The sequence below is a fragment of the Phycodurus eques genome, chromosome 1, assembly GCF_024500275.1.
Source record: "Phycodurus eques isolate BA_2022a chromosome 1, UOR_Pequ_1.1, whole genome shotgun sequence".
NCBI lineage: Eukaryota > Metazoa > Chordata > Actinopteri > Syngnathiformes > Syngnathidae > Phycodurus > Phycodurus eques.
In genome coordinates this window covers 24925997-24940861 of record NC_084525.1, presented here as the reverse complement: position 1 = coordinate 24940861, position 14865 = coordinate 24925997, and the positions used below count along the sequence as shown (strand labels likewise).

Here is a 14865-nt window from a genome sequence, read left to right as displayed (position 1 = left end):
AAAACAGGTCTCACCGTCTTCTCCTGCGACTGGAAGATCTCGGCGGCCTCCTCCTGGGAGCAGCGTTCCTCGTAGCATTCCCGCTCCAGGTCACCGGGAAACATCTCCTCCAGAAGCTTGGAATTGGCTCGTCGCCTCCTATTGGCGGCAGCTGAGCGCAGGATCTGCCCGGCCGAGGCGCGCTGCAGAAACACTAGGCCAGCAGGTGTTAGCATTAGCATTAACGAGCAGCTAACGGCGGCCATGCGAAGCTCACCCGTGCTCTCCACCAGAGCGGCACTGAGCACCAATAGCATGGTTGTCTTGGCAACGGACGTCAACATCTCTGCAAGACACACACAAATGCGCAACGGTTAGGTTGCTTGGCTGGTTTCTTAGTAGCAAGTAGGTAGGTTGGGAAGAAGGTTATTAGTTAAGATGGACAAATAGGTAGGCAGGTCAGCTGGCTGATCAGTTGGTAGGTAGGTTGGGAGAAAGGAAGGAAGGAAGATAGGATGGATGGGTAAGTCAGTCAATAGGTAGGTTGGTGAGAAAGTTGGTAGGTAGGGTTGGTTGGTAAAGGTTAGTAGGTAGGATGGACAAATTGTCAGGTTGGTCGGTCGGTTGGAAGAAAAGATGAGTAAAAAGGTAGTTAGGAGGAAGGATGGACAGTTGAATGAATGGATGGAGAAATAGGGGGACATGTATGTTGATCTATTGATCCATCTATCAGTGCACAAGCAGGCAGGCAGAATGGTAAGGTTGGTAACGTTATTAGGTAGGCTGGACAAAAAGGTAGGTAGAGATGAGGGTCGGTCAGTCAGTAGGTAGGTTAGTAAGAAAGGTAGCAAGTAGGTTGGTTGTAGGAAAGGAAGGATGGACCAATAGGTAGATTGACTGGCAGTTAGGTTCGGAGAAAGGAAGAATTGATGGATGATTGGATGGATGGACAAATACATAGATGGCTAGGTTGGTTGGTTGGTCCGTCTGTCAGTAGAAAAGTGATAGGCAATTAGACGGTAAGGTTATGAGGTAGGATGGTTGTTAAAATTACTAAGTAGGATAGACATATAGGTAGGTTGGTAGGTAGGTACTGTAGCTAGGTAAGTAGTCAGGTCACTTGTCATTAGGTAGGGAGCATCAGTGTATTCTCCTTACAATTTTATTCCATCCATTTTCTGAGCCGCTTCTCCTCACTAGGGTCGCGGGCGTGCTGGAGCCTATCCCAGCTAGCATTAGGCAGGAGGCGGGATACACCCGGAACTGGTTGCCAGCCAATCGCAGGGCACATATAAACAAACAACAATTAACACTCACTTTCACACCTAAGAGGAATTTAGAATCTTCAATTAACCTACCATGCATGTTTTTGGGATGTGGGAGGAAACCGGCGTGCCCGGAAAAAACCCACGCAAGCACAGGGAGAACATGGAAACTCCACACAGGTGGGGCCGGGGATTGAACCCCAGTCCTCAGAACCGTGAGGCAGATGCTCTAACCAGTCGTTCACCATGCTGCCTACCATTTTATTATAAAAGTAAATACTACTTAGTTATATTCCTCACATGTTCATGTGTTAGCATGTTGAAAAAGCATGAAGAATAGCAACCCAACCACCATGCATCACTGTACGTTTGGCCTTCTTTCAGTGATGAGCAGTGCTGCGTTTGCACCGAACATACCTTTTGGAATTAGGGTCAAAGCTTAACCTTTCATTGGACCATAACAAAATTTGTGAAACGTGGGAACTAACCCAGACTACTTATGTTGCCATGTTACTTCTTTTTACCACAATACATAAACAATACATGGTCAAAGAAGGTCAGTAAATGTGGTCAACTATGAATACGGTACTGCTTTGTTAATAGTGTGCAAGTGTAGTAAGAATAACAGTCCTACCTGGAATATTCGGCGAGGACGATGATTGACAGTTGGCGTTACTTTGGAGCTAAAATGGCGGCTCCGTTGATTGTTAACCACAACTCAAACATTGACGCACTTGGACGTGACGTCATCAACACACGTTTCTTGAATGACACATTCAGATTTAATTGCGACAAATGGCGAGGGGCTTTAAAATATCCTTCTTTTCTATGTGCGACAAAGTTTGACCCGTGTCTACTAAAATAGAATCACTGATGTAAAAGTACCATTTATAGAAACAACATTTTAGTTTTTGAACTTTTCCAGCTTTATTGCAGAACACTAAACATTTGTGAACATGGGAAGCAGAAACATTAGAAAAATAAATAAAGGTATAATAATCTTTTCACGCTTCACGCATGTAAACATTCACTTTGGATTTGTCACCATCACCATAGCAACGTCAAGCTTTGCCATTAGATTCTTAAGTATTTGATAAAACACAAGAGGGAGTGATATCATGGGGGGGGGGGGAGCTAGACAGCACGGCGAATCAAGTTGTTTTTTTCTGGCTCCAGGAAGTCATCCAGCAGCGCCTCCGTCACCTTCCGAAGCTCTGCCTCCAAGCGAGACACCTCACTGCAAACCAGTCGATAGGAAGTGATGTCACACTCTGATTGGTTGGCTGGCCACACGTCTAGCTGGTCCTTTGTTGTTACTATTATAAAATAATTGTATTATTTTCCTATATTACAGTGGCTTAAATTTTAGTTAAACCAAGTGTAGTATTTTTATTTGCATTGTATTTATCTTTTAAGTACAATACATTTGCATTTGATATTTGAGGACATCCATTCATTTTCTTTACCGCTTCTCCTCACTAGGGTCGCGGGTAAACTGGAGCCTATTCCAGCTATCTTTGGGTGGGAGGCGGGGTACACCCTGAACCGGTCGCCAGCCAATTGCAGGGCACATAGAAACAAACAACCATTCGCACTCACATTCACACCTACGGGCAATTTAGAGTCTTCAATCAACCTACCACGCATGCCGGAGAAAACCCACACAGGCACGGGGAGAACATGCAAACTACACTCAGGCGGGGCCGCGATTTGAACCCCGGTCCCCAGAACTGTGAGGCAGATGTGCTAACCAGTCCATCACTATGCCGGCTGTTTAAGAACATTTATATAAAAAATTTATTTTGTTATGTTTATTACATTTTAACTGAATGATTAATTAATTTTTTTCCCCATCTATTTTTCCCGTTTTCCTATATTTAAGAAGTGTTTGTTTAAACGGTGCAGTGGTATAAACCTTTTTAAATAATCCAATACAATATTTTTTTTCCCTTTTATTTTACAGTACTTTCAAGTACAATTTTAAGTACAGCTCAGTTGTATTTAACTTTTAAGTACAATACATTACAGAAATTGTTTTTTATTTGGGGGACTATTTTTACGTAACTATTGTGCAAAACATTTTTCATGAAATAAGTATTTTTTTTAACTTTCCTATATTTTAGCAAAGTGTTAATGTTCAAACTGCTTGATATTACTGTGGATTACAATAACATCAAATATACAGTGTTCCCTCGTTTTTCGCGGTTAATGGGGACCAGAACCCCCCGCGAAAGATGAAAAACCGCAAAGTAGGATTTGCCCCCCCCCCCTAGAAATTTTCATGGATGTGTATGTGGGTACCAGAATGTTTAAAATATGTATACAGTATTTATACTTTACACATTTGAGACAAAGATTTACTTAAATCTTTAATTATAAAACCTTATAGAGTAATTAACATTTACTTTGTCCTGATAATATTAGTGTCCAAACTTTTTCCCTGCATTCAGCAATCCACTATGCAGCTTCCATTTTCACCACTCTTATTACGCGGAGTTACCACACGTTTCGCTTCCTTATTGAAGGTTATTGAAGCAGTTTTGCTTCCTCTTTCTTTATGTACCGCACTGTAGATTCATTCACGCCATAATGGCGTGCCACAGATGCATAACTTCTGCCCTCTTTGATCAAATCTAAAAGTTGTACTTTTTCGCTGATGTTCATCATCATCATCTTCTTCTTCTTCTTCTTCCTCTTGGGCGCCACGGAGGAAGCTTTCGCAGGGGCACAGCGCTTCGGCGGCATTGTAAGGGCTTGCTTAACTAATCAAAAGAATTATCGCTTAAACAAAAAAAGTTATTGCGAACACAACGGCGTGGACGAGACTGGCGAGACACAACAAGGGGAAGATGCTGGGTGAGGCTGCGATGATGCACAGCCAATCAGCTCACGGGATAAATCCACTCATGCTCTCATTGGTTGACGTCGTGCCGGGAACCAATCATGCACCTTGAATGAGTGCCCGTACAGTACAGGTATGTACAGGTATGTACAAAGCCTCTGAGTCAACTCATGTCTTTGTTTGGCATGCAGGGAAACCTTCCCTCGTGCGCATCGACATGAAACAACGCGTCTTTCCGCAATATGGCTGCCGATATGGCTGTATTTTTTATTTATTTATTTTAATGAATATTTTGGAAAAACCCGCAAAGTACTGAAGCCGCAAAACGTGAAGTGGCGAGGGACCACTGTACTTTAGAGGAATGAAACCTCTGCCTTGTTTTTGATGAACACTACGCTACTGTATTTTAATGTTCATTTTCAAGTGGCAATTGGTGCGAAAAGTTTGACTACAACTGATCAAGAAATGTTTTTGTTGACGTGAAGGTTAAAAATAAATGAATAAAAAACACGTTAAGAACCTGATTCCGGGCGCGGTGCACAGTTCTGTGTAGATTTTGATTTTGGGTTCGGTGCCGCTCGTCCTCAGCGTGGCCACGATGCCGTTTTCCAGTGTGAAGGTGATCATGTGACCACTCCTGCTTACGGGAAGCACCTGAGCAGAGGAAACGGGAAAAAAAATTAACACCAGGTAGGACGAGGAGAAGGACGGACAATGAAGGCGAGGAAAGGCAGAGGAGGAAGGAAAGAGGGAGAATGAAGGAAAGAAGATAAGGAAAACAGGAGGACAAGGAAGAAGGAAGGAAGGGAAGAGGAGAAGAAAGGAGGTCAGGGAGGAAAGAATAAAGGAAGGAAATAGGAGAATTAGGAAAATAGGACAGTCGGAGTGAAAATAAGAAAAGAGGAAAAGAAAGGAGAAAGAACAACAAAAGGAAGGAAAGAAGAGAAGCTGAAGATGAAAAAGAAAGGAGAAGGGAGGATGAGAAAAGGACAGAAGAAATGAGTAGAAAAAGTGGCGGAGAAGGAATGAACAGGATAAGGAAGAAAGGTGTAGAAGGAAGGAGGAAAAGTAGGGAAGAAGGATTAGAAGAGAGGAGTATGAAGACAGGAAAGAGGAGAAGGAAGGATGAGGAGACAAAGAAGTCCAAACTTTTGATGGACCTGTTATTTTGGGATATTTAGAGTATACTGTATCTGATTAGCTTCCTATCGCCTCCATCCAGCCATCCATTTCCCCCCGTTATCCGGGGTCAGGTCGGGGGGACAGCAGCTTTAGCAGATAAATCCAGACTTCGCTCTCCCCAACCACTTCGTCCAACTTTTCCGGGGGGATCCCGAGGTGTTCACAGGCCGGCCGAGAGACAGTCTCTCCAGTGTGAACACCTCAACAGAGAGGCATCCCAACCATTACTATTACACAAGTCAAAGCTGTACTCCGAATTAGGGGTTTTACTTACTACTACTACTACTCCTGAATATGTACCTTAGTTTTTTTCCCCTCTTTTTCTGATAACCTCTTGTGTTGATTTGTTTTTGTATATGTTCAATAAATACAAGAAAAAAAAAACAGAATGGAGGAGGAAGGAAAATGGAGGATGAGGAAGGAGGAGAACGTAAGGTATAGAAGGAAGGAAAGGGGAGGAGTCAGAAGAACGAAAGAGTGAAGGAAGTTGGACAACAAGAAATGAAGGCAGAGAAGAGGTAGAAGGAAGGGCTGGTGCGAAAAAAGGAAGTGGAGGAAGGAAAAGAAGATTAAGGAAGGAAAGTAGAAAGGTAGGATGGGTTAGAAGGACCAAGCCGAGAAAGGAGGCGCGTTACCGAGCGGCAGTCGTCCTGACTGCTGTCGTATCCCGTGTTGACGTCTCTCACGTGGACGACGCGTACGCCGCCGCACGCGTCGGGATACGAACCAGCGCCGCCGAAGTCTCGGATGCCGGCGAAGATGCGGCGGATGGCGACGGCGTCGTTGCACATAACGTAAGACGTCAGCGACACGTGGCAGCCATACCTGCGCACAGGAAGTTGACACGTGATCAGTAGACACAGGAAGTACTATAGATGTCACGCACAGGAAGTTGATGTGTCACACAGGAAGTAGAGCTGTCAAACAAGAAGTAGCTGAGCATCCACATATGAACTAAATGTGTGCCCACACAGAAAGTAGATGTGTCACATGGGAAGTTGATGTGCATTCCTACAGAAAGTGGATGCGTGTCACACAGGAAGTTAATGCAGGTCTACACAGGAAGTAGGTGCGTCGTTACATGTGGTATATGTTGTGCAGCTGCTGCCGGAGGCTGAGCTTCCTGTCATGGAGGTAGGCAGCCATCTCGGCCACCACAGCGGCCGTGCTCACGCCGTCCTTCTCGGGAATCACACTGCCGCACAAGAAGCCTGCGTGCGCACACGCATGTCAAGGATCAGGCGGTGTGATGGCAGCAACGCCGGTGACGTGATGGCGGCAAAAAAAAAAAAAAAATACCAATGGACTCCTCGAAGGCGAACAAGACGGTCTTTCCGTCTGCGGTGAGCTCCTGAATTCTGTTCCCGATCCACTTGAAGCCGGGAAGGGTTTCCTGTTGACGAGAAAATGTTTCTTTATTTCTCTGTTTGTTTTCATAAAGTACAGATAAATCTCAAAAAATTAGAAAAAGAGAAAAGTCCATTTACAGACTCTTTCCCCAAAAAATTGAATATCAAACTTCCATAAATTATAGATTCAGGGCCCACAATTTAAACAATTTCAAGTATTCATTTGTTTATTTTTACATAATTTGGGATTCCAGCTCATAAAACCCACAAAATCAGGAATTAAAAACATTTGAAAACTGAAGAAATCATTTACATCTCAGTTTTTGTAGGAAAAAAAGAAAGAAATTAGGGTCACATTAAATCAATCAAAATATGGTATTTTCAAAACGATATGTTAATCTTCAATACTTGGTTGGGAATCCCTTTGCTTTAATCACTGCCTCGATGCGCCGTGGCATTGAGGCAATCAGCCTGTAGCGTTGCCTGGGAGTTTTGGAAGCCCAGAGTTCCTTGATGCTTGCTGTCAGTTCTTCTTTGTTTTTGGGTCTGGTGCCCCTCATTTTTCTCTTGGTAATACCCCATCGATTCTCAATGGGGTTTAGATCCGACAAGTTGGCTGGCCAGTCAAGCACTGTGATGGCGTGGGCATCAAAGCAGGTTTTGGTGCTTCTGGCGGTATGGGCAGGGGCCGGGTCCTGCTGGAAGACGAAATCTGCATCTCCATACAGATCCTCAGCAGAAGGAATCATGAAGTCCTCTAAAACATTCTGGTAGACTGTTGCGGTGACCGTGGATTTAAGAAAGCAGAGTTTACCAACACCAGCCCTGGACATTGCAACCCAAATCATGACGGACTGTGGATATTTCACACCGGACCTCAAGCAGCTTGGGTTCTGTTCTTCACCTGTCTTCCTCCAAACCCTTGAACCTTGATTGCCAAATGAAAGGCACACTTTACTTTGTTCGGAAAAGAGGACCTTGGACCACTGGCCAACACTCCAGTCCTTCTTCTTGGCCCAGTTGAGACGTTCCCTACATTGGCTCAGGCTCAAATGTGGCTTGACCCGACCCGAGCAACCCTACAATTGTAGCCAATCTCCTGGATGCGTCTGAATGTGGTGGTTTTTGAAGCTGTGACTGCCGCCTCATTACACTGTCTGCTAGATTCTTGAATCTTCTCTGTTTGATAATCCGCTGAACCCCACGGTCATCTCTTTTGCTGGTGCATCTTCTCCTGCCACATTTTGTCCTTCCGTTGATATGCTTGGACACAGCACTCTGTGAACACTCAGCCTCCTTAGCGCTGAACTTTTGTGGCTTACCCATCCAATGGAAAGTAACAATGATGGTCTGCTGGCCAGTGGTTTAGTCTGCAGTCTTCCCCATATTGAACCCAAGTGAAGCAATTTAATGACACCTGGTGAAACCTGTGCAGCTGCTTTGAGTTTAGTAGATAATTAGTGTGTGACACTCAGTTTAAAACATTTATGGCCTGCAACATTTGGGCTGATTTCTTCATCGTATTTAATTTTTTTGAATTCCTGATTTTGTGGGTTTTATGAGCTAGAATCCTAAATTATGTGAAAATAAATAAATAAATAAAATTAAATAAATAAATACTTTTTTTTACATTGTGGGCCCTGAATCTATAATCTATGAAAGTTAAACTTTTTGAATGGAATTATGGAAATTAACTTTCCCATGACATTTATTAGGGGAAAGTCTGTAGTTCAGTATTGAGATTCAGTTATATAGATTCAGGCGGCACGGTGGACGACTGGTTAGAGCGTCAGCCTCACAGTTCTGAGGACAGGCGGGGATGGGGATTGAACCCCCATCCCCGCCTGTGTGGAGTTTGCATGTTCTCCCCGTGCCTGCGTGGATTTTCTCCGGGCACTCCGGTTTCCTCTCACATCCCAAAAACATGCATTAATTGGAGACTCTAAATTGCCCGTAGGCATGATTGTGAGTGCGAATGGTTGTTTGTTTCTATGTGCCCTGCGATTGGCTGGCAACCAGTTCAGGGTGTACCCCGCCTCCTGCCCGATGACAGCTGGGATAGGCTCCAGCACGCCCGCGACCCTAGTGAGGAGAAGCGGCTCAGAAAACGGATGGATGGATTGATACATAGATTCAGGCGGCACGGTGGACGACTGGTTAGAGCGTCTGCCTCACAGTTCTGATTTGAGTTGAGTAAATTTTCCTTGAATTATTTTTTTATTGTGAAATTCATTTTTGTTGGTTTTGTTCTTTGAACACAGTGGTTTTGTGTACAACTGATGCATGGTTCCTTTTCTGCACTAATAAAATATACACCCATTTTATATATAACCATACCCCCTCTGTTTATTTTTTAATTATTCTGATGTTTATTGAAAATGCAGCCAGACAGAAAAGGGTTGTAGGGGACAGACAGCGGGACAGTCTAGATATTTTAGCATAAGTAACGTTACAACAGTCAAATCGTGTTCCTATTTGTGGATGGACACACACACACACACACACAGCTGGTGAGGACATGCAATAACCAAGAGAACAAGATGAAAGATGACTGTGCAAGTCAAGGTCCATAAAGACATGGCTGACAGAGTGTGGTGTGGATGAACTTGACTGGCCTGCACACAGTCCTGGCCTCAAACCAATAGAACACCTTTGGGATAAATTACAGCAGAGACTGAGAGCCAGGCTTTCTCGTTCAACATCAGTCTGTGACCTCACAAATATGCTCCTGGAAGAATGGTCAAAAATTCCCATAAACACACTCCTAAACCTTATGGACAGCCTTCCCAGAAGAGTTGAAGGTGTTATAGCTGCAATGGGTGGACCAACATCATATTGAACCCTATGGATTAGGAATGGGATGTCACTTAGATTCACATGAGTCAAGGCAGGTGAGCGAATACATTTGCCAAAATAGGGTATATGTGGGAAACAATGTTATGACCACCATGCACGTTTAGGTTACAAAATGCTGCACTCTCCCATGTTTAAATTCAAACAAGCTCTTCTTAAATCTTCATTTTTAACAACATGATACAAGGACTTATTTTTCACAAGAATTTCATTGAAAAAAATAAAGATTTGAGATTTTTGGAAGTTGTGCTTTGAAAGAGTTGCAGACGTTTTTGGCTGTCATATGTACTTTAAAAGAAAATTTAAATTAAAAAGAGAATGCTCTTTAACTTTTGAACCTTGTAATGGTTTTTAAAATTGATTTTAATGGTCTTGTCTGGGTATCAGCTTGTGTTGGGTCTCGACTCCCAAATGTCTTGGTCATGTCTGGGTCTCGGTGAGTTCCGATTGTGTGGTCTTGAGCACAACATTCGTCATCGCAGTGGACGCCGACGCCGTCACCGTCATCGTTACGAGACACTCACCTCCACGTGGAACCCTTCATGGCGGGCGAGCGCGTGGAGGATCCTGGAGGAGACGGCGGTGGTGAGCATGTAGACGTCCCGCAGGCGGCCGCGGTCGCCACACGTTCGCTTCCATGCCAACAACATCCACCACGAGAGCAACGCTGCCAGCTCGTTTCCCGAAAACACCTTCCACTCGCGGCCGTCGCTCAGCTCCGCCACCGCCAGACGGTCTGCGTCGGGATCGGTCGCCAGGACCACGGTGGCGTTCTCCCGCTCGGCCAGACGAAAAGACAGCTCCTGGAAATGAGAAGTGAGGAGGAGAAAAAGAAAGGACGAGGCGGTGGCAGGCGTCTGCGGTGGCTTACCAGGACAGAGCGGCCCTCCTCGGGGTTGGGAACATGCACGGTCGGGAATTGCGGATCGGGGTCTTTCTGCTCGGGGACAGGAATGGGCGGCGGATGGAACCCGAAGGTGGCGAAGGCTCGCTGGACGAAGTCGTGAGCGACGCCGTGGAAAGACGAGTGTACGAACTTGAGCGGACATCTCCTATTCGCCTCCCTGCACACATTAACACGTCACTTAACTCCGCCCTCCTTACAGGGGAGGTCTCGCCCCCTCTCACGCAGCAACACACTCAGCTGTAAATGTGCTGTTTCCATGGCAACAGACAACACAGCAAATGTGCTGTTTCCATAGCAACACATGCTGCACTAGTGCGGTTTCTATTCGACAACCATAAATTCTGTATGGCATGGCGACACAGCTGTAAATCTGATGTTGCCATGGTAACAACAATAGAAGTGCTGTTTCCATGGAATCACATGCACAGTTAACGTACTGTTGTCATAGCGAAATAAATAAATAAGTAAATAAATAAAAACTTTTTCCTGGCAACCCCTCACCTGTTGCAGCAGAGGCTGGCAACAGCGCACATGTAGGCGGCGTCCACATGCCTCAGCGGGTCGCTCCTCAGTGGGCTGCGCTGAGCCAGTGTGACGTCCCAGCAGGCGGAGCTCCAGGGCTCCTGATGCTCCTTCACGCTCGCCATGATGGCGGCGTCGTGAGGGGCTGTCACCTGGGCGCCGTTACACCAGTACACCTTGTAGCCGTTGTCCTCTTTGGGATTGTGAGACGCAGTAATCATCACGCCTGCCGCCGCGCCCAGCTCCTTGACGGCAAAGGGCTGCAACACACAACACGACATCAAGCACACACGCGCCGACCCTGCCACAGGAAGCAATGTCACGTCTGCTCACCACGTACGGCGTTGGCACGTAGCTGGAGAAGAGACGCACGCAGACGTCTGTGCTCAGCATCACGGCCGCCGCCAACGACGCCAGCCTGCAAACATCACGCACACGTGCTGAAATCTCAATGTTAACATGGCGACAGATGCAGCTGTATGTGTTGTTTCCATGGACACATGCGCGCCCACACACACACAGCTGTAAATTGATTGTTTCAACTGGAAACAACAGTAAATGTGCTGTTTCCATGGCAACATACAGCTGTAAATGCGATGTTTCCTTTGCCACACACCACAGGGAAAGTGCTGTTTCCAGGGCAACATACGGAGGAAATGTGACGTTTACGTGCAACACATGCCAGTCGATGTGTTGTTTCCAAAGAAACGCTGCAGTTGTAATTACCGCTGACTGCTGCATCCGCTCTCAGGCTGCCCCCTGGTGTCGAAGCCCACCACTACCCCTCTGCGCCCTGTGTCTGGAACACAGCTGAGCAGGTAGGCGCAGAGCCCCTGCCACACACACACACACACACACACACACACATTACAAAACTCATTCACTACCAGCCCTCCCAGTTAACATGGATATTTGACGTCTAAAGCCGTCAATGGCAGTGAATGTGCTTTAAAACACACAAAAACAGACACACTTATAAACGCACACTGACCTGTGTGGACTGGATGACGGTGAGGTCGTTGATGCAGTTAAACCCCGCTCCCATCGGTGCTCTCAGCCCAGCGGTGCCAAAAGTCAAAGTGGAGCAGAATCGACGCCGCAGCTCGGACACGCCCGCCGACCCAAGCAAACCCATCGCCTGAGCCCGCGTCCACTCGTTCTGAAACACACATACACATGCACGCACAAACTATGTTCACCGTGTGTGATCACTCAGTGTGTTTATGTTTGTGTGATCACTCAGTGTGTTTATGTTTGTGTGAGTGTTGTCACGTTTGTGTCTGTGTGGTCATGGTCACAGTGTGTGTGTGTGTGTGTGTGTGTGTGTGTGTGTGTAGTCATATTCACTGTGTGTGTGGTGTGGTCATTTTCACAGCGCGTGCGTGAGTGTGTGTTAATGTGTTCACTGCGTGGGTGTCTTTGTACTTTTCCAGCTTTATTCCAGAACATGAAACGTTTGAGTGTGCGTGTGTGGTCATGTTCACCAAGAGTGTGTGAGTGTGTATGGGGCGCGGTAGTGTCAGGTAACGTGTAAGTGAGGCTTCATGTTGACATTTACACTGAAGGTTGTCAGGGTTCATGACCTTTACCCAACGAGGTGAGGTGGTTCGATCTTACCGCAACATTCGGGAGCTTTCCAGGACAAATCCAGACTGTACCGAACAGCTCACCGTCAGTCACTCAATTCAGAAGTCGCTATGATAAACGTTCCTTTGTCGTTTACTTCCGTATTGACGCACAGTTTTAATGAATTTCATTCAAATAATCACATGCTCTTATTGATCACTTTGGTTTTTACAGAAGTGAGCATGTGACAGCTGTCTACTAGCCTTATCGTTATTTTGTCAACAATGCACCAAACGTGACTCGTGAAAAGCGCGTTCAATCAAGGTGACTGACAACACCGCTGTGATGGACATGCGGGGCGGATGATGTTTAAATTCCGGCGGGCTCACCTTGTCCCAGCGCATCCAGCGCCGCAGCGCCTCGTCCAGCTCCTCATCCCCGCTACTCGGTGGCCTCTGCTCGGCCTCCGCGGCTGCGTCGTCCCGTTCAGCGTCGCCCATGCTGACTCGATGCTGCCATCGCGACAACGACGTACCCTGCTAATGCTAATGCTAACTTCCAGGCTGATTTGCGGCGTCAAATGACAGTTGGACAGTCAAGTACTCTTAAGTCGGCTCTGCTTCCGGCTGTCTTTCAAAAGAAAAGGTATGCCCTTCAAAATAAGAGTACACCAGAAACTTGTGGCTTCAGTTTAAGTTAAAAGAAACAGATGCAGTTTTATAGTTTATACTAGTACAACAAATAATCACGATTAATTGGCTTGATATTGAAATCACAATGAATAAACATTATTCATTGATTTCAAAACTCAGTACAATGGTACCTCAGGTTATGAATTTAATTTGTTCTATGACCCTGTTCTCAAATTGAAACGTTTGAAAACCGAGATCATGTTTCCCATTGAAATGAATGGCAATGCAATTAATCTGTTCCAGTTGAAGAACAATGTGAAATTACATTATTTTGGTCATTATGTGGTTAAGAATAAATACAGTGCAATATATAAATGGGTGAAAACAGAAGTTCTGATTATGAAATAACAGTGGGTTTGCTTGTAAATCACTGTGCAGTCTTTTTCGGGTACATTACATTGTCTACGTTCACAATGGTTTGTGCGGGGTCCTAAATGGCCACCAACTCCCACAATGCAGCGCAGCTTTTGCGTTGCATAGTGGGGTGTGGCAGCCATTTCAGTCAAAAAACAAAGCCACCTGAAGCACTGGGCCAATGATATTCATGCGGCGCAAGGAAAAGCACAAAGTTCTGTGCCTTGCGCCACCATGCCAAACTGTTTATAAACTGAAAATAGTATGTAACCCGAGGTAATTTTTCTTTTAAAAAATTGTTCATAAACCAAATTGTTTGTGAACCGGGTCATTTGTAAACCGAGGTTCCATTGTTTTTAACTCAACTTCAAATATAACTTAAAAGAGCAACCAGAAAAAAATAGTAAAATAAAAAAATATATAAATGATAGCGCCGGCACGGTGTACGACTCAAATCCCGGCCCGGCCTCTGTGGAGTTTGCATGTTCTCCCCGTGCCTGGGTGGGTTTTCTTCGGGCACTCCAGTTTCCTCCCACATCCCAAAAACATGCGTGGTAGGTTGATTGAGGACTCTAAAATTGCCCATAGGTGTGAATGTGAGTGCGGATGGTTGTTTGTTTCTATGTGCCCTGCGATTAGCTGGCGAGCGGTTCAGGGTGTACCCCGCCTCCCGCCCGAAGATAGCTGGGATAGGCTCCAGCGGCCCGTGACCCTAGTGAGGATAAGCGGTAAAGAAAATGGATGGGATGGATAAATAATAGCAATAAAAAACAATAAATAAAATAAATATCTACTGTTCCTGGTGTGCATGCTTTGGCCTCTTAGGGGCAGTGTGGTGCAGTACATGCAGGGAACTACAAAGAGAGTAGAAGAAGAAAATTGCTCTAGAACTATTAATTTAACATGTTTTTTAACAGATGAGGAAAAATATATGCCTGTGAGTATTGTTATATGACCTGTTTTTATGTGTTAATACGGCATTTGTGTGAATGTTCTATATTTGAAGGTAATTCCCTCCCGTGATTTCTAAAGCTAATTTTTGCTAGCCCGTCAATCGGGCTTTTTATTATATGTGAACATTAAGATGGCAGTGTTTCCAAAATGAAGTGTCTTGTATTTAAATGTACAATGTGTGAGATTATTTTTGTTGTGAGTTTAGTTTTCAAGTAAACTTCAACTACGGTGTCAATAAACCGGTTACAGCATGCTCAGGGAGGGCAGAATAACATGCGTCACACACTTGCTTCAAGCAACAATAGTGCATTCAGGGTGCATTGACACACTGCGCCGTTTGGCACATTAATCATTTTTCTTCGATTAGAATGTTTTTTAAGCTAAAATCAAAATGCAGATT

General features: G+C 45.2%; 1 protein-coding gene across 2 annotated transcripts; it reads right to left on the bottom strand.

Moving 5' to 3' along the window:
- Positions 1–2129: 2129 nt before the first annotated feature.
- On the bottom strand, positions 2130–13117 carry pgm2l1 (phosphoglucomutase 2-like 1). Of its 2 annotated transcripts, none has more exons than XM_061684893.1 (12): positions 12855–13117; positions 11891–12058; positions 11626–11732; positions 11233–11317; positions 10879–11159; positions 10342–10534; positions 9995–10273; positions 6568–6661; positions 6350–6479; positions 5904–6093; positions 4607–4740; positions 2130–2481 (listed from the first exon to the last, which is right to left on the bottom strand). In XM_061684893.1, exons 1-12 carry the CDS (start codon positions 12963–12965, stop codon positions 2379–2381), a joined length of 1875 nt encoding a protein of 624 aa, XP_061540877.1. In that variant the 5' UTR covers positions 12966–13117; the 3' UTR covers positions 2130–2378. The 2 variants fall into 2 exon arrangements, with proteins under 2 accessions (XP_061540877.1, XP_061540888.1); XM_061684904.1 differs by having other exon boundaries at positions 2388–2560.
- Between the last annotated feature and the right edge of the window lie 1748 nt (positions 13118–14865).